This window comes from Onychostoma macrolepis, chromosome 03 (genome assembly GCF_012432095.1).
Source record: "Onychostoma macrolepis isolate SWU-2019 chromosome 03, ASM1243209v1, whole genome shotgun sequence".
Classification (NCBI taxonomy): Eukaryota; Metazoa; Chordata; class Actinopteri; order Cypriniformes; family Cyprinidae; genus Onychostoma; species Onychostoma macrolepis.
In genome coordinates, this window is record NC_081157.1 from 28,995,178 (window position 1) to 29,013,869 (window position 18,692).

The 18,692-nt window shown below is 36.7% G+C and overlaps 1 protein-coding gene across 2 annotated transcripts; it reads right to left on the minus strand.

The window, feature by feature from the left end:
• Window positions 1-1,435: 1,435 nt before the first annotated feature.
• si:dkey-43p13.5 (visual system homeobox 2) lies at window positions 1,436-18,576 on the minus strand. Of its 2 annotated transcripts, XM_058770646.1 has the most exons (6): window positions 18,364-18,576; window positions 7,904-7,929; window positions 6,313-6,495; window positions 4,154-4,311; window positions 2,703-3,098; window positions 1,436-1,869 (listed from the first exon to the last, which is right to left on the minus strand). In XM_058770646.1, exons 1-6 carry the CDS (start codon window positions 18,399-18,401, stop codon window positions 1,735-1,737), a joined length of 936 nt encoding a protein of 311 aa, XP_058626629.1. In that variant the 5' UTR covers window positions 18,402-18,576; the 3' UTR covers window positions 1,436-1,734. The 2 variants fall into 2 exon arrangements, with proteins under 2 accessions (XP_058626629.1, XP_058626628.1); XM_058770645.1 differs by lacking the exon at window positions 18,364-18,576 and having other exon boundaries at window positions 7,904-8,309.
• Between the last annotated feature and the right edge of the window lie 116 nt (window positions 18,577-18,692).

Consider the following 18,692-nt stretch of genomic DNA (forward strand, 5'->3'; position numbering starts at 1 on the left):
ATTTACTATCGCTCACTGAGCAATGATTTTAACTCTTTATTCTGTCCTGTTAGTAAATAACGAAGCTGTAAGTAAAGTTTCAATGCCTCAGCTTGACCAGACTATATATCTGAAAGCCCTGTGTATGCTTTATAAAAATACTTCCTTGAACTGCAACAAAAGTACATTCATTTGTTCAAGTACATTGTTCGTAAGGTAGTTCATAACAAGAATGACCCATATTTTTATGACACAGGCAGTGTAAACGTGATGAAACCACAGGGGGCTGCAGAGGTTGTTTACAACCACCCGCATAAATCAGTTCAAATTATTGTTGCATGAATATGAATGTTTACAATGGCCTCTCAACAAGGTCAGACTGTCCACCTCATTTGCATAGGTGAATACAAACCCTGGGAAATAAACAAAAAAATAAAATAAAATAATAACCCTTTAACATTCAGCCTGTTTTACTTTAACAATAATAAAGCGAATATATATTCCTTTAAATGGTCTAAACTTTACTTAAACATAATGTCTGCAATTAACAGCACAGTTTCTTTCATTTACCCAATTAAAGCCTCGTGTTGCTGTCCTGAATATAGTCCTAGTGTAGACAGAAATACCACCACCGTTCAGCTGTCCTAAAGCAGAGAGAGATTGTTTTCAGTGTAATTTCAGATGATCTACCTCCACTGATGGTTTTAAATTTGACTTAGGTAACCTACGGTGAGCAGCTCAAGTTGTGGATGGGTGCACAATCAATGGGATTATTTATAGTTTGACACAGAACTTCAGAAAGACGGAAACCTGAGTATGATGAAGTTGTGACAATCTGAGCTACTCGTTACACATCAAATCCTCTTCCAGATTTCACATGCATGATATTCTCAAAGACTGTTCTGATCAAACAGACCTGCTTAATCTCAAAACAAGATGCCCTTAAACTCAAGAGGACCTTGTTGCCCAGAGGAGGGCACTCTTACTCCACACTGGCTCAGAGAACTAAAGACTAATGCAATTTCAGGCTCTTTAACACCAGCTTTGGTCACACAAACGTTGCACGAAGCTGACTTTTCTGCTGATCCCACAGGAAGTTCCCTAACTGAGAACTTTTAAATTCATTTGACATGAAGCAGGTACTCTGTCCATATTTTCAGATATACCAGCGGCGTCCTGCATTTCAGAAGTTCTCAAGGGTTGCAGTTCAGAACAAACATTTCCCAGGATCATCTGAAGTGGATTTAAACAGACAGTACACTCAAAAACATAAATTCTGCATCAGTTTCAGGTCCCATATTTTATGTCCATACAATGGAAGTCAATGGGACTCAAACCCTGTTTGGCTACCAGCATTCTTCAAAATACCACCTTCTGTATTCTACTGAAAAAAAAAAAAAAAAAGAAAAAAGAAAAAATAAGCAAGTCATACAGGTTTGGAACAGCATGAGGGTAAAGGATGACAGAATATTCAATTTTATGGTTGAATGATCCCTTTAGGTAGAAAATGTTCTTGAAAAACATGTAAATGTTAAGCATGAAACATGAAATTAAAAAGTGATTTCCAAAAGCATGCAATAATTACAGCATATGAACAAATGTTCAGCACAAATAGCATCTATCGTGGTAAAAATGATATATGTAAAGTTTATTGCAATCTATAAAAAGCACATTTGTCAGAAAAGGCAGTCATTTTTCAGCCGTCCCTATTGTGTTTATGGAGGGCTTGTGGCAGCTTGCAGACATCCTGTGTTTTCACGCAGGGTAACAGGATAGCTGATAGAGGAGCTGGCCATCGATGAGATCACCATGAGCTTCCTCTTTTAGCTCCTCTTGTTCACTAGCTGTCAGTCCAATAACACTTGAGAAAACTACCTTTGTAAATGTCCACTGTAGGCATAAAGTGAAGCAAGCAACCTCAGAAAAGTTGTAAAATTTGTTTTAAAGGCTGTATATACATTTCTGCTTATAATAATTAAAGAAAAAAAATTCTAATTAAGAAAAGAGAAGATACATATAACTTCACATTTGTCTGTATAGTAAAAAAAAAAAAGAAGTATTTTTACGAGTTGATATGGACCCTTTTCAAAGACTGAGATGACGTGTTTCCACAGATATTTTTTATATTTTCATTTTTAAAACATTTATTACACTATAGGTTGTGTTGTATTACACTGGCATTAAATGACATAAACATGAACACTGCTGGGTGTTTTTAACACAACTGCTGAGGGAATGAGGGCAAATTTGACATCTTTCTCTCTTCTGACCAATGTAATCAATCTCGTTTTTTTCTTGTTTGTTAAGCCACAGAAACACTATCATGCATTTTTCTTTTGCTATTAGGGTAAATGGGAGCACACGCACGCGCACGCGCACACACACACACACACACACACACACAAAACCAAACATTTGCTGTAGTTTTTGTTCATCCCCTATAGAAGTTTACCTAACTACTATGACTTCTGCTTCTGAGAATCACGGAAATTTGAAAAGGGTCCATTGATTTCACAGATAATACATGACATTGTGACAATCTAAGAATGAAGAAAAGTGTGTTTCGCTGCTTTCAGTCACATTGTTTAACCTCATTGCTTGTGTAATTGTGCATAATAATAAATAATAAATTGATTGGGCTTTCTAATGTGTCCTGTGTGATTCTGAGGTAATGTATAATGGCTGCATCTGTTTCAGTCTCTGTCCAGGCCTGCGGCAGATACCTGTGTCTTCATCTGCCTCTCTCTGCTGGCCTTGGCCACAGTGCTGTGGATCTCTGCCTCATAGTCCCTGGCCTTCGCCCTTAGTTTGGCAATGCTACAGCAGCGGAAGTCCTCTGGACTGGGCTCCTCTGACCCCTCCTGATCTCTTGGCCGTTGATGCATGTCGCTTACGGGGCTGTGGGTAGCTGATGAGTACGGTTTGGACCAAGTGGGGCTTCCTCTCTCGTGTTTCCTGTCCCAGCCAGGGCTGCTGCTGCTGTGGAGCTCTGGAGCTGTGCTTCTGCTGGACGAATCTACCTGTCTGTCGTCACTGTCGCGCCGGCCGCACTGCTCTCCTGCCTGACTCTGGAGCTTCATCTGTCTGCGCATTTTAGCCCTGCGGTTTTGGAACCACACCTGGGATAAAAATAAAAATAAATAATTTTTTTACTTGTGTGTTAGATTAAACTTTTTGAGAAAAAAATATAAAAGAAAATCATTAGGAAAATCAAAACAGGTTCTTTTGGTAACACTACAATAAGGTTCATTAGTTAACATTAGTTAACTACATTAGTTAACATGAACTAAGAATGAACAATACTTCTACAACATTTATTAATCTTAGTTAATGTTAATTTCAGCATTTACTAATGCATTATTAAAATCACGAGTTACTAACATGAACAACTCTATTTTTATTAACTAACATTAATAAAGATTAATAAATAGTGTAATACATGTATTGTTCATTGTTTGTTCATGTTAGTTAATACATTACCTTATTGTAAAGTGTTACCGTTTTTTTGTTATTTTCCCAGTTTTGCTTCTCAAGTAGATTTCTCTTATTTTAATATTTTTCAATAGAAAGAAAATGTATGCATGTATGTATATATATATATATATATATATATATAAAAACCTAAGAAAATCATTAAACAAATTTAAATTCATTGAAAAAATATTTATTTATTTTTACAGTTTGCCTCTCAAGTACATTTTTCTTATTTTAAGAATTTCTGGCAGGAAAAAAAAAGACTTAGTAAAAACTCATTAGAAAAATCTCAATAGTTTTGTTCTTTTTCCAGTTTTGCTTCTCAAGTACAGTTCTCTTGTTTAGTATTTTAGTAGTATTTCACAAAATATACACATAAATGACTCATTAAGAGACCCAGAGTTTAAGAAAATGCTCATTTAAAAAAAAAAAAAAAAAACTCAAATAATTTTTTTTAGTTAAAAAACATAAAAGTCTAAAACTCAATAATAATAATAATTTATTTTTATTTAGAAATTTGTAGATGTTAATAAGTCAAGACAGCATTTCCTCACTGAAAATGTTAGGGACAAAATAGCACCTTAAAGAAGAACAATGCTGCAAATAATAATAATCTTAGCAATGGTTCAGAGAAATATTTAGTAAATATTCATATTATTCCATGCATCAAAACAGTCAAAAAGAGCGGAGCAATGGCAACCTGCACTCTGGCCTCTATCAGGTCCAGTCTGAGGGCCAGGGCTTCTCTCATGAAGACGTCTGGGTAGTGGGTGCTCTCGAAGGCCTTCTCCAATTCCTCCAGCTGCCAGCTGCTGTAGTTGGCCCGAGCTCGCCGCTGCTTCACTGGCCGGGGTTCATCTGGAAGCCACATTGCAGCCACCAATTAGACAATTGCCAGAGGCTGACAAGGAACTAATGGCTCTAGATTGGATAATTAGCGCAGCGTTCATTAAGCCCTCTTCAGCAGAGCCGGATAATTGATTGTTAGTTACGAGTTGTTAGCCAATCCTTTGTAAACATTTTGAATCCTATTAAATACTGTAAAATGAGGATGGACAATTATGAGAGAATATGATTCACAAATGGCCTCTCTTAATGAACGCTACACATATGTATTATTAAGAGCAAATGACCTAAATAAATATACAACACCCAGAGCTATCTCACCAGTCAAACTTTTTGCCATACAACACATTATATAAGATAGCAATCTTATCTCAAAGGTTTTATTTACACAGCTTTATTGAATACATGATTCTTATTAGCCAGTTATAAGTGTAAGTGATTGTTGTCATAGGCAATCAGTTTCTTAAATGTCTCTCATATCACTATGTGGCCTCTTTCTTCACACATAATAAAGTGATTTCATGTCCATATATTACGTTTTTCAGTAAGTAGTCTTATAATAAGTGACAATAAATAATATAATAAATAATCAATATCACGGTGATAAAAGATCAGAGCAGCTGAGTCTTAAGCCATCTTCAAGAAACTGCTAAGGACACATCTCTTCCATCTTCCATCACTTGACCCTCTAACACTACCACTCTCTATTCTATTTCTATTCTATCTACTTGCTTTTTTATTCATTATAAAAAAATGACCCTCTAACACCTCCAATCTCTATTATATTTCTATTCTATTTACTTATTTATTTAAAAAATAATAACTTGACAATCTAACACTAACTCTATTCTATCTACTTGCTTTTTTATTCATTATAAAAAAATGACCCTCTAACACTAACAATCTCTATTATATCTAGTTGTTTACTTTAATTGATTTAAAGAAATAACTTGAGCCTCTAACACTAACACTCTCTTAAGTCTATTCTTTCTACTCATTTATTTAAAAAAAATAATAACTTGACCCGCTAACACTAACTCTATTCTATCTACTTGTTTTCTTTTTATTTATTAAAAAAGTTGAACCTCTAACACTAGCACTCTCTATTCTATCTAATTATTTTCTTTTATTTATTTATTATATTAAAAACTAGACCCTCTAACACTAGCACCTTCTATTCTTTTTATATTCTATCTACTTGCTTTTCTAATTCATTATTAAAAAACTTGACCCTCTAACACACTATCTATATTCTATTTCTATTTTATCTACTTGTTTACTTTTATTTAAAAACTATATATTGAGCCTCTAACACGAACACTCTCTAAAGTCTTTTCTATCTACTTGTTTATTTTTATTTATTATTAAAAAATAATTACTTGAGTCTCTAACACTGACTCTCTTTATCTCTATTCTATCTACTTTAAATAATAATAATTAACGCAGCATTCATTAAGCCCTCTAATTGATAACTGATTGTTAGTTATGAGTTGTTAGCCAATCAAAAACAAACAAACAAACAAAAATAAAGGATAACACTTTAGAATAGGGAACACTTATTCACTATTAACTACGACTTTTCCCTCAATAAATTCCTAATTTGCTGCTTATTAATAGTTAGTGCGGTAGTTGTTAAGTTTAGGTATTGGGTAGGATTAGGGATGTAGAATAAGGTCATGTAGAATAAGGCATTAATATGTGCTTAATTACTACTAATAAATGGCTAATACTCTAGTAATATGCATGCTAATAAGAAACTAGTTAAGAGACCCTAAAATAAAGTGTTACCAAATAAATAAATAAATAACTTTCTACATGTACTGCATTAGATTAGACTAAGCGGGACTTGTCACAGCACTTACATGTTCATTTGTTGGTTTAATTGCTTCTGTTGCCCTCATTTGTAAGTCACTTTGGACAAAATGTTTTTTACATGAAAATAGAAATTGAATTTAAACCAAAATAAATAAATGGAAGTTGGCATTTAAGATGTCATATGTAAGATTGGCTCACCGATATTTTCAGCATGTTGTCCTGTGGACTGAGCGGCCAATAGCAGAGCCTGTTTGCAGGGCTCGGGCTGCAGGTAACTGCGCAGGAGCTCGTAGCTGAGCAGAGGCCCGGGGATGAAGATCTGCGGTGAGGTCAACCTGCTGGGAAACCCCGGGAACAAGTGCGCAGCCGAAGAGTGGAAGACTGCAGAAGACAGAGGAGACACCAAATGCCCAGTGCCAAACATGGCCCAAGTTCAGCAAGGTCCAGAAAGAGCTCCAGAAACAGACGTATGTACGTGATGAACAGTGTCTTCAGGCGCTGAAGTGTTACAGAAGAACAAACTAGAGATCCAGCTCCAAGAGAACTTCTTAGTAGATCCAGAGTCACTACAACTTTTCTCACCTGAGTCAGGTGTGAGTTCCACCCTCTCCCTGAGTCACATGACTCACCTATGACCACTAATCCTAGTAAAACAGGGCCGGGCTTGAAGGAAATCACCCAATCATAGGGGGACCGTTGATTCCATGCTTCATTTAAGAGAGGCTTCTTACAGCATCACTCTTCAGCAGACATCCAACGGTGACACCTAATGCCTCCTAATCCACACCTCGGCTACTCTGAAAGAGTAAATGAGTAATATCCCACCACTTCTATTCGGGGAGGAGTACTGTATATGGACAGGCCTGTCATTCTGAAGTATTCCATAGACAAGTTCAGGCACTCTTCAGCTTCTGTGTTCACTTATTAATATGACAAAGCAGACATTTGGAATTGGAGTGTGGCGAGAAAATGGGGAAAAGCACCATTCCTGATCTGCAAACGCTTTCAAAGACACGTACAACTGTCAAAGAGACCTGTTTGTCGCTCTCACTCTGCTGCTGGGGTACAAGGGTTAGATCTTAAAACATGGCGATGTAACAGATGGATATTAAATCATTAAGGGAGAATCAAAAGGTTCACAGCTGAGAAACGTTCAGTAAGAAAACCCAATACAGAGCTTTAGTTGAAACCTGCAGAGAGCGCAAACAAACAGCCTCTGTTTACACAGTAAACACATCACACTAATTGGCCCACATAATTGACATTCATTTACAAGCCCATTTGCAGCATTTGGTTGTTTGTATGACATCCATTTGCGATACAACATGACTAAATGAAAAAATCCTTCAGGAAAGGCTTTGATGAGTTTTCATAATCAACATGCTTCTCTTTGGGCGAAAGCGTCTGAAATGGAGAATGTGTGGCATCAACTGGGAATTCTGCTGTCAGATTAAAACCCCACGCCTTTGTTCCAAAAGACGTCTAAGCCTGTTATCTCACTCAAAGCCTTCTTCACATTAGGAATAAGATCACCTGTCCAAACAAGGTGTATTGTTCAGTCCTGAGCTAAGGACAGAGTTCACTAACAATGGTTTTGGGTCATGGATCTCTGGTCTTTGAAAACAGATCACTTTCCCAACTAAGACCAAATTGTACTTAGAGAGGAATGCCACACTATTCACATAAAACAGGTTGAGAAACGTCTGAGTGAGAATTATGCACTTTTCATGAAGATACTAGAGCATTGTTAAATAAATAGTTGATAAAATTGATTCTGTCTTTTACGCACCCTCATGTTTTTTCATGACTTCTTTTCTGTGGAGCACAAAAGAAAAGTTGTGAAGAATATCAACTTTTCTGTATAATAATAGTTGATGAGAATTAAGAGTGTCGAGTTCCAAAATTGATAAAGCATAATGAAAGTGGTTCATTTGACTTAAGTGTTCATGAGAGAAACAGAGATGTCATGAATGAATCATATTTCCCAATTAATCGACCATCTAATTCATTCATTCGCATATCAGGTTGATCTAAATAACCTAGGAATTAAAGGCTGGAATACGCTACACGGCTTTTTCAAATCTGAACATATTTTAAAGCACTATGCATCATACACTTGCCGACTTTGGAAATGGTTACAGATTAAAAAACTAAATGATTGAGGATCACACACTACCAGACTTTTAAGTTGTTTTGAACTCACAAACTCACACAGAAACAAGCATTGTTACTAAGAAACTCAAGAGAAATGAGTGTTCCAAAAGTAATGTGTTCTAAAATTGGCTCAAAATATCAAACATGTTTGATATCCTCTGACTTGATGGATTCATAGCATGAAGATAAAAATTCAGAGTCTCTGCCCATCATACATTACACACTTTTCTGTGAAATCTGTCAACTCTGACTGCCCAAAATCTGCTGTCTGGCTCTGACTTTTGGAAACTAGCATTGACCTCTGCAGACTGTAAATCAGGGCAAAAGTCAAGTAGTGTATTCCAGCCTTAAAGGGATAGTTCACCTAAAAATGAAAATTACCCAATGATTTACTCACCCTCAAGACACCCTAGGTGTATAAGACTTTCTTCTTTCAGACAAGAACAATCGGAGTTATTTTAAAAAATGCCCTGGCTCGTCCAAGCTTTGTAATGGCAGTGAATGATGGTCAAGATTTTGAAGCCCCAAAAAGTGCGTCCATCCATCATACAAATTGCTCCACACAGCTCTGGGGGTTAATAAAGGCCTTCTGAAGTGAATAGATGCATTTTTGTAAGAAAAATACCCATATTTAAAACTTTGTAAACCGTAATCTTAACCTTAACTGTCGTACACATGAGAGAGAGGCGTTCCAATGGATGACGTATGCGGTGAGAATATATGCTAGTCTCATGAGAACAAAGTGTTGCTTATATAGAAATCCTCCTATATTTTTCTTTATAAATCCTCCTTTTGTACTTCTAATTCACAACCAGTGTGTTGTTTTACTCTCTCCTCTGCACTTCTGCATTCATCACTTCTCACAGTACGCCGACGTCCTACGTCATCCGCTGGAACACCACTCTCTCATGAATGTGCATATGACAGTTAAGGGAACCTAGAGATTATGGGCCCCATCATACACCGGGCGCAAGTGTTTTTTGCTAGTTTCAGCCCAACGCAGTTCTCATTTTCCCGTCCTGCGCCATGTTGTTTAAATAACAAATGCATTTGCGCCCATGCTGGTCTAAAAAAGAGGTGTGTTCAAGCGCATTGTTGGTGCGTTGCTATTTTGAGGAACTGAAAATAGACTGCGCCATAGACCAACTCAAACCTGGTGTAAAGTCTAAAGTCAATGGCGCAATATTTTTTTTTGTTATTTTAAGAGCGCGTTAGTAGAAAATGCGCCTCTGGGCGAGTCCACAACACGCCTTAACTTTGCTTTTACACACAGGGTGCACACAAACATGCCAACTATTCTTTTACAGTGTAAAAGAGTATTACTGTGTAGGCTACATAAATATAAAAATGTCATACATGTCATAATGGATAGTCATTGCTTGTATCAGAATTAGCCTACCTATTTGCTCGAACATGAGCAGATCCGTTTGCTCTCTGGAGACGCGTTCAGTCTGTGCGCCTTAAAATTCCGCCGTTTAAATAGCGAATCTGCCATGGCGCGAGCGCAACTCGCTCTTAAAGGGAATGGGATATGAGACTCTGATTGGTTTATTGCACGCTATGCCCCAAAACACACCCATTACTAATTAAGAGAATAGGGACAACCCTTTTAGACCATAACGCCGACGTTATACTAGCTAAAGTGGATTTGGAAACGCCCTAAGTGCACCTCCGCCGTGCGCTTTAGACCATGCGCTTAGATTGTTAAAATAGGGCCCTATGGTTTATAAAGTTTTAAATATGGATATTTTTCTTCAAAAAACACATTGATTCACTTCAGAAGACCTTTATTAACCCCCGGAGTCATGTGGAACACTTTTTATGATGGATGGATGCACTTTATTGGACTTCTGTTGGACTATTGAATATCGACAGCCATTCACTGCCATTATAAAGCTTGGAAGAGCCAGGACAGATTTTAATATAACTCCAATTGACCTATCGTTAAGCCCCTCCCTTCGAACGCAGAGGAGCCAATGGCAGTTGAGTATCAGTTACATGCAAACTGGAACATTAGGTTTCAGTGCCATAGAGAAACATTGGAAGATCCGAAGCTTTCTTCGGTTTGATGGTGGTTATGCTACAAAAATGGAAAAACAGTGTGCCTGGGGTATTTGTAACACTGAATCCAGGTATCATGAGAGGATGGGCAAAGGAATTTATTTTACTCCATTTCCTAAACACAACCAAAAGCATTCAACCCCAGCACCAATGAAGACGAAAACGTTCATTTTCTGGTTGTCATACTCTCATTAAGTTACAATTTTCATCTGCTCAAGCAAAACGTTAATATCAGCAAATAGGTAGGTTAATATCATCTTGTGCTTCAACTTGTGGCTAGAACATAGCTAACGTTTAAGTTAGTGAGTCCATGCAAATGAACAAATCTAAATAGTGAGCTGTTTTCATGTCACGTACAATGTAGGTCAAAAACACATAAACGAAGGTATTCATTTCTAGTTAAATGTAATTTAATTTTACACTGTGGTACATTACATGAACAGTGTTGATCTGGGATGTTGGCAACGTGATCGTGGCGACTGTAACATGAGCCTTAATACTCCTGTTTGCATTGTGATCTGTATTTTTTACAAATATTGGACGAGTTTTTCCAAACAGGGCAAATTAGTGCAATTCCAAAACAGTGCCGATGGGCGTGGAAATTTCTGTGGTTGATTTACTAACAACACGCAAATTAAAGAACTCGGACACAACATCATAATATAGTAGTCAACATTTGAAGTGGATCAAAACCTTTCATCAAAGTTGTCCTAAATCCAAAATGCGTTTTTGTCTTAGGACAACTTTGATAAACATTTTTTGATCCACTTCAAATGTTGATTACTGTATACCAAGGGCAGCACAAATTAAAACTAGGCCTTATTTTAGTCTTTTAAAATATCCCCTCATGGCATAGTCCCACTTGAATGATGGTCCTTCTGTGTCCAAAATTTATCAAAAACATCTTGGGACAAGGTTTTCACACTGACAGCTGTCATTGTAAGACAGTTAGCAACTCTGTTTGTTTGTCCGAGTGAGCAACAGTAACTAGGGGGGGGGGGGGCTTACCAATAGGTCAATTGCATTCATCTGAAAGAAGAAAGTCAAATACACTTAGGATGGCTTAAGGGTGAGTAAATCATGGGGTCATTTTCATTTTTGGGTGAACTATCCCTTTAAGTTCAACTCATTGACACAATGATACAGTTGTACTGTAGTAGTTAACAGTTCACTGGAAAGAAAAATGATCAGTGAAATATTGCTAAATTGTTGATCTGTTCATAACACACAGCAATCAAAATTTGGTGGACGAGTCAAATGGACTTCTTTTATGATACTTTCCTAGTCTTTTTGGAATCTTGAAAGCTCCAGACTGATCAGCAAATTACTCTACAATGTCCTACAGAAGAACAAAAGTGCAGAACTATGAGGGGGAGTAAAAGATGACAGAATTGTCATATTTGGGTGAACTCAGACAAAATCACTGGTCGTAACACAATAACACACAAAAAAAGAGGCTAGTGGATGATTGATAACTTGAAATAACAGAAATTCTTCCTGTTTTAGACATCTGAAAGCAGACAGCATCATGCTCCGAACATCTGCATCCCTGTTGTTGATGGATAAGCGAAGAGTTGTCATGACCTCTCTGAGAACAAAACACAGGTGTGGGAATTAATTCCCAGGAACATTTCACCTCACAATCATCTTCATCCACCCTCTATCCGCTAATCAGATCAAACTGCAGAGAGACTCAAGAGCTGTCACCAGCATCAGCGCTAACCGCTAATCCCGAGCTAACTTTGATCAGATCCAGACATCCACGGTACACAGCTGGGCCGATCTTGGCTGAGTGAGTCACTGACTGTAAGGCCACAACAGCAGTGAAGGACAAAAACTGTTCAGGCAGCTGTCAAAACATTGAGGGATCTAAGTCCTACCTGCTTTCCTCATACTTTCAGAATGGTAATTATTGGAGTATGCTTGTATATACTTTTCAACCAACAATCTGGCAGGGCTCAAATACACCTTGAGATATAGAAATGCCACTTTTATCCAAAGCTTGGGGCATCCTGGGGTTACCTTCCTAAGGGCGCAATGGTGAAAGTTCATGAATCACCCATCACAGGCTTTGAACCTAGAACTTTCCAATTGTCAGGCCAGATCTAGGCCTACATAAAAAGTGTATGTGAAGACAAAAAGAGAGATTTCAGAGCCTTTTCCAGTTAACTGAAGGAGGCATTAGGGCAACAATGGCAGCAGATTTTGCAGGCCTGTATTGATCTTTTAGGCTCACACTTGTCTGAGACTGTGTGCCGTCATTTGAATACACAGGGGCTTAACAACAACTTACAGCATCAAGAACAGCTCAAAGTGCTTCTGGGCTTCAGTGAAGACATACAAGAGTGAATTTTCTTTGAATCAGAGAGAGGAATCAAGACAAGAGCGTGAAAACTCCATTGGGGGTGAAGTCGCTAATATCAGTGGTTTTAATACAGAATCCTAATTAAAGTAAATCAATGAAATATAAAATGGGAAATAGACTACCTAAATGGGTCATCCAACATCATCAAACAATAAACAGAATACTATTTGATAAGCTTAATTCACAATGCAATTTCCCATTTCAAATGTTCTTAGTGTGGCATAAGTTCTCTTGATTGAGATATTTCTGATGCTGGATCATAATTTTGAGGGGTTAATTGCCTCTGCAGCACCAGGAAATGATTCTTGCATTAATATGTGGCTGTAGAATGCACGCTTGCATTCAATGCAGAGAAAAAAAGTTTACTCACTAAAGAAAACATCAAAACTAGCCACATTCTTTTATCAGCAACATTATCCCTAAAATGAAATGGATATAAACATGGCTTTCAACTGGTTTACCTTCAGGACCCAGATTTTACTTTGAATGTGGCAGCCATGTTACCAGAATTTTATATTGTAAAAAAAATTATTATAAGTTAATAACCAACTAACAATTAATATGTACATACTGTTTTCTCTCTTTTTATTTATTTATTTTTTGAAATTGATACATTTGAGAAGGATGCATTACATTTATTTAAAATTTAATCTTTCTGTTCAAAAGAAACACTATACTGCAGTTACACAATTCATTACCATCTATTTTCAACTTTGAACTAATTGAAGTTTTTCTTGAGCAGCAAATCAGTATATTAGAATATTTTCTGAAGGATCATGTAACACTGAAGACTGGAGTAATGATGCTGAAAATTCAGCTTTGCATTACAGGAATAAATTACATTTTAAAATATAATAACACGAAAACTAACTTTCTTTAAAATTTAAATTGTATTTAAAAACGTCAAAGTTTAAATATTTCACAATATTACTGTTTTTGAGAGTATTTTGAGATAAACTAAGCATGCAGTCGTAAAAAAATACATACATGTACTTAAAAAAATATAAAACATCCTCAAATCATTCCACAGTCTCTGATATCAGCTCTGAAGCGATCAAATTCTCCTGAGGATATGCCAGCACAGGCTCTTGGAACAATGAATAATAACATTAATACACACCGGAGTGACACTTAAGAATACACAACACCTGAAACACTAAACATGATGGATGACTGTCCATGAGTCATGGGAAAATGCCTTAATTTTCAGACAAAACAGTTGTTGCACTCTTACAAGTGCAAGTGAAAATGAAGATCCATTATTTGAGTCACTAAGGTTACAACAGGATTATCTCCATTTCCTTTCATTAAAAAATCATTTACAGATAATAGTCAGGCTTCTGGTCAATGGTCATTACATGGCTTCATGGTCTGGTTATTATGCCAACCAAAATGTAATCGTTCCTATTCAAACAAAAATCCTGCAGTTCTCAACAAACGTGATACAGAGAATATTTCAGTCATCTTTAGTATCTCTCTGGTAATTGTATCTCTCAGGCAGAGAGCTGATTGCTTTAGTCCTGGATCACTGGCGATGGGATAAACCTGAGAGCCCAGGCTGCTTTTCATGTCAAAACCTTCAAGGAGAGCGGCTGCGATCCAAAAGCAATCACACTTTACACTTCAAAGCGCAAGGGAAAAGGGAGGCGAGAGCCGGTCCACATTTTTTCCACGCTAGCCAGGCGCAACTCATGCGTGGAGGAAGAGGAGATGATCTAAGCGAAGGAGCTGTTGAGGAACACAGAGCCGACAGGTGTGCGCAGGCAGGTAGCGGCACATCTCTGTCCCTCCCAAAGGTGAGACATAAGCAGTGCTTCACTGTGGCTCTTTCCATTTATCTGTGGTCACCTGCTGGTACTTGTGGATATTTGCTACCCTTCCGGAAATTATCAGGGTAATTAATCACAGTTAAAAACAGTTAACAATAAAAGTTTGGGAATTTGGTGCAGTTGCCCTAAAACGTATTTGGACACTAAACTGGGTGAAGTTAGAAAGTGAAGAAAAGTGAAGTGGGTTTGACACATGACACATTTTCAAGTGCAGTTCAGTGTCCAAACGCATTTTGTTTCATATTCATCAAAGGCCAAAGCTCTTGGTTTTCTTATTATCATTATGCAATACTTCAACAGATTTGAATCACATTTGGGAGAGAAGTTCTTCTTGTCAAAATTATGCAACGATCTGAGGAGTGTATCTTTGTCTTTTGCAACTATGTATTAAATGTACAAGAGCAATTAAATATTGGATGGGCAATATAAAAATTTTGCTTCATGCAATATACTGATAAACATTTTCATGTCATGGCCGATAACCGATATATTAAATACTAAAACAATTACAACTATTCAAATAAAATTTTAAACCATACTATTTTGCATTAAAAAAAAATGAAAAAAATAAATAAATAAAAATCACTAAAAACAATCACCAATGCTACATGTGAGGCATCAACATTATAACGCACAGATTAACATTCAGTGTTAGATAATGTGAAAGATAATCGCTGAATTAGCACAATTAAATATAGAAAACTGTATGATAAACATTCATTGTTAATTAATGCGTTTTCCAATAACCTAAGTGTTTAATCCTAAAAACGGCTACAATTTATAAAAAAACATTGGTTTAAACTCAGGCTTCATGTCTCCAAATATTCCTGATTTTTTGTTGAATAATGTCAATTATTATTTTTTATGCTTTTTCACTGCTACTAAAATGCACGCAATCTTCACAAAAATCGGCTTCAGACCAAGCCTCACAAATCAGACCAATTGGATTTTCATTGTATGAAAGTCTCCAGAAATATCCTTCATTAAAATTGCTTATAGTGCATTCTACACTGCCCGTCCAAAAAAAAAGTCACCACCTGGATTTAACTAAGCAAATAGGTAAGACCCTCCCATTGGATAATTACTGCATGGATGATTATTTTAAGTGCCCAAAGAATGAGGTCAGCTGACTACCTGAATATACTGAATGACCAGGTTATTCCATCAATGCTTTTTTTCTTCCCTGATGGCACGGGCATATTCCAAGATGACAATGCCAGGATTCATCGGGCTCAAAAAAGAGTGGTTCAGGGAGCATGAGACATCATTTTCACACATGGATTGGCCACCACAGAGTCCAGAGTCAGACCTTAACCCCATTGAGAATCTAACTCTCCCATCATCAATACAAGATCTTGGCGAAAAATTAATGCAACTCTGGACGGGAATAAATGTTGTGACATTGCAGAAGCTTATCGAAATGATGCCACGGTGAATGCGTGCCGCAATCAAAGCTAAAGGCGGTCCAACGAAATATTAGTGTGTGAGACTTTTTTTTTTTGGACGGGCAGTGTATGTATACACTGTAAAAATAAATAAATAAATACAAATAAAAATTGTAAATAAAGATTATTGGAGTACTTTCTACTTTCGAATTTCTCATTTAATTAAATGTTACTTGCCATATCTTTGTAAATAATTTAATTTGCATTCAATTTCTGAGATTTTTCCACAATGTGTCATCCAAACCCAAGTGTTTGGCATTGCTTGCCCCATTCATGCCTAACCGCTACAGGAACAGAGAACCATCTACCTAACAAAAACTATAAAAAAGTTAAAGACAACATACAGCAGTGCAGCTGTTTCACGGAGCAGCAAGGGCATGCCTCATGAAAAGGTGAGCGGTTATCGATGTGTCAGTGGCTCATCTCACTCACTCCTCACTCACACTCCACCCATGCTGTCACTCATCTCCGTTCCGCCCCAGCGCGAGCCAGCCTATGAGAACCTGCCTGGGAATCTGACAAAAAGCACAGGCAGTTAAAGCGTCTGAGCCGATGAAATTCCACTAAAGAAACCTGTGTTACGTGACACCTTACTGCTGCAATTAAGACTGATCAAGCACATCCGACACAAGACAAATGATGGTGAAAATTGACTACAGCATCTCCAAGGAAATTAGCCAAACGTTAAGTAGTCATAACACTTGAAAAGGCAATTATGACATCTACCCTTTATGCACAAATCACTGTTATCAAAAAAGTTTCTGCACAAATTTGAACAAATGAACTGACAGCAGGGTGTTTTCTTGTCTAATTTATAATAGTATGTGGAGGTTAAGATGGATGGCAACAATTTTCTTTGGCACAACTCAAAGGAGGCTAATCATATATTTCGTATGATTGGGGTAAAAAAAAAAAAAAAAAAAAACCTTTTAAACCCTTTTTTTTTTTTTAAGCATCAGTGAAAGGAGGTGCTTATCCTATATAAAATGCAGACCGTCAACTTCTTTTCTATTTATTTTCAATAAGGTTTACAATTAACAAACGAAATGTAGCTTAAAATAAGCTTTTACTTTGTAAAATGAGATGGTGCCAGATAGATAACATTATATAGCCCATAAAAGTGTTTTTTTGAGGTTGATCAAAAAATATTTTGTCATCAGATTTTTTGGTCACTATTTAATTTAGATCTGTAACAAAAATTAAAACAAAATTTGAAAGTGGCAGAAAGTGTCCACCGAAACATTACTGGCGTTTTTATTATTTCATTTAATATTTTAATTATTTAATAATGTCATGAAAGATACACTAATGATGACAAGATTAGTGTCAGTAAGATTTTCCTTTTTTTTTTTCTTTAAGAAATGAATACTGTTATTCAGCAAGGACACATTAAATTGATCAAAAGTGACATTTATAATGTTTATAAGATTTTAAATACATTCTGTTGATTACATTTAAAAATTATATTCTAAAATATATTATATAGAATATATATAAAATATATAATATATAGAAAACACTTATTTTAAAATGTAATGATATTTCACAATATTACTGTTTTTACTATTTTTGATTAAATAAATGCAGCATCGGTGACCACAGGAACAAAAACTCTTACAAAAACTTTTTTTCTAAATCTCATTGAGCCAAAATATTTGAACAGTAGTGTACTTTTTTCCATAACCAATTTTTGCGCAATTGACACGAATCATTAAATCTGAATTCATAGTCTGTTATTATTAAGATATCCCTTCAATTAGAAAAATAAGCCAATATATAATTCAGATGAATCTACTGTATCAGAAGTACCAATTTGACTGCATTTCTATATCTTGCCTGTCATCTTTGAATTTTTAAAATGCATTAATGTACTATTTTAGTACTTTGCATAAAGTGCATCCACCTTTTCTCTATTTTACAGATTTTCACTTGTGCTACATCAAAGGTTTATAATTATTTCCCATAATAATAACAATAATCATCCTGTACGTGCTATACTCATGAGTCAATAATTTATCAGTAAATGAACACACCTTCCTGCTCCCTATTTGTGAAAGATGTCTGGTAGAGTTCAAAACACAAGAGATGAAGATTCACAAATTCCACTTATGACATGTTAAAAGCAGAGCACAGAGCATGAAACTGAACACAGGAAGAAGATCCTTTCATCAGGCGGACTTCGCCGCGCTCGCTGAGAGGCTGTCAGTCCTCCAGCCGCCAGTGCGGGCATGTCCACCGATCGCCCTCTACAAAACACAGATAACCCGCTTCCTCAGACCCCAGTGTAACCAGACACCCGCACACTCACTCTCAGCCCTCATGCACTCTTCACACAGGGATCTTTGGTGTATGTGATTGAACAATTACCGCTACGGTTAATTTAGCCGTGGCTCACCGGCATGCTGGCGTGCTGTTCTCCCTTCTCGTCTCCATACAGATGAAATCAGTGACACTGGACAAGAACAACTTGCACTTTCATGGCAAATAGACTTCCATCACAGCATTCACAGCATAGCTGAGATCTGTTAGGGATATAACGTGAAGAAAAGGGGGCCGAAAAGCTCATGCTCACTCATTTGCAATCACGCGAAGGTAAAAGATCACAGCCTTCCCCTATCCTCCTACGGAAAGAGTTATTTTACAAACAATACCAATCTTGAAGTGTGAAAAGAGAGAGAGAGAGAGAGGGAAATTAAGTAAAACCAAACTAAAAAACACACGTTA

Bases quoted from the DNA above. Each gene is read 5' to 3' on its own strand.
- si:dkey-43p13.5 (XM_058770645.1), bottom strand. From the start codon at position 8,045: ATGAACCACTTTCATTATGCTTTATCAATTTTGGAACTCGACACTCTT. The intron at 4,312-6,312 runs GTGAGCCAATCT...TGTGGCTTCCAG, and splicing joins ACAACATGCTGAAAATATCG to ATGAACCCCGGCCAGTGAAG. The intron at 3,099-4,153 runs GTTGCCATTGCT...TTTTTATCCCAG, and splicing joins TGATAGAGGCCAGAGTGCAG to GTGTGGTTCCAAAACCGCAG.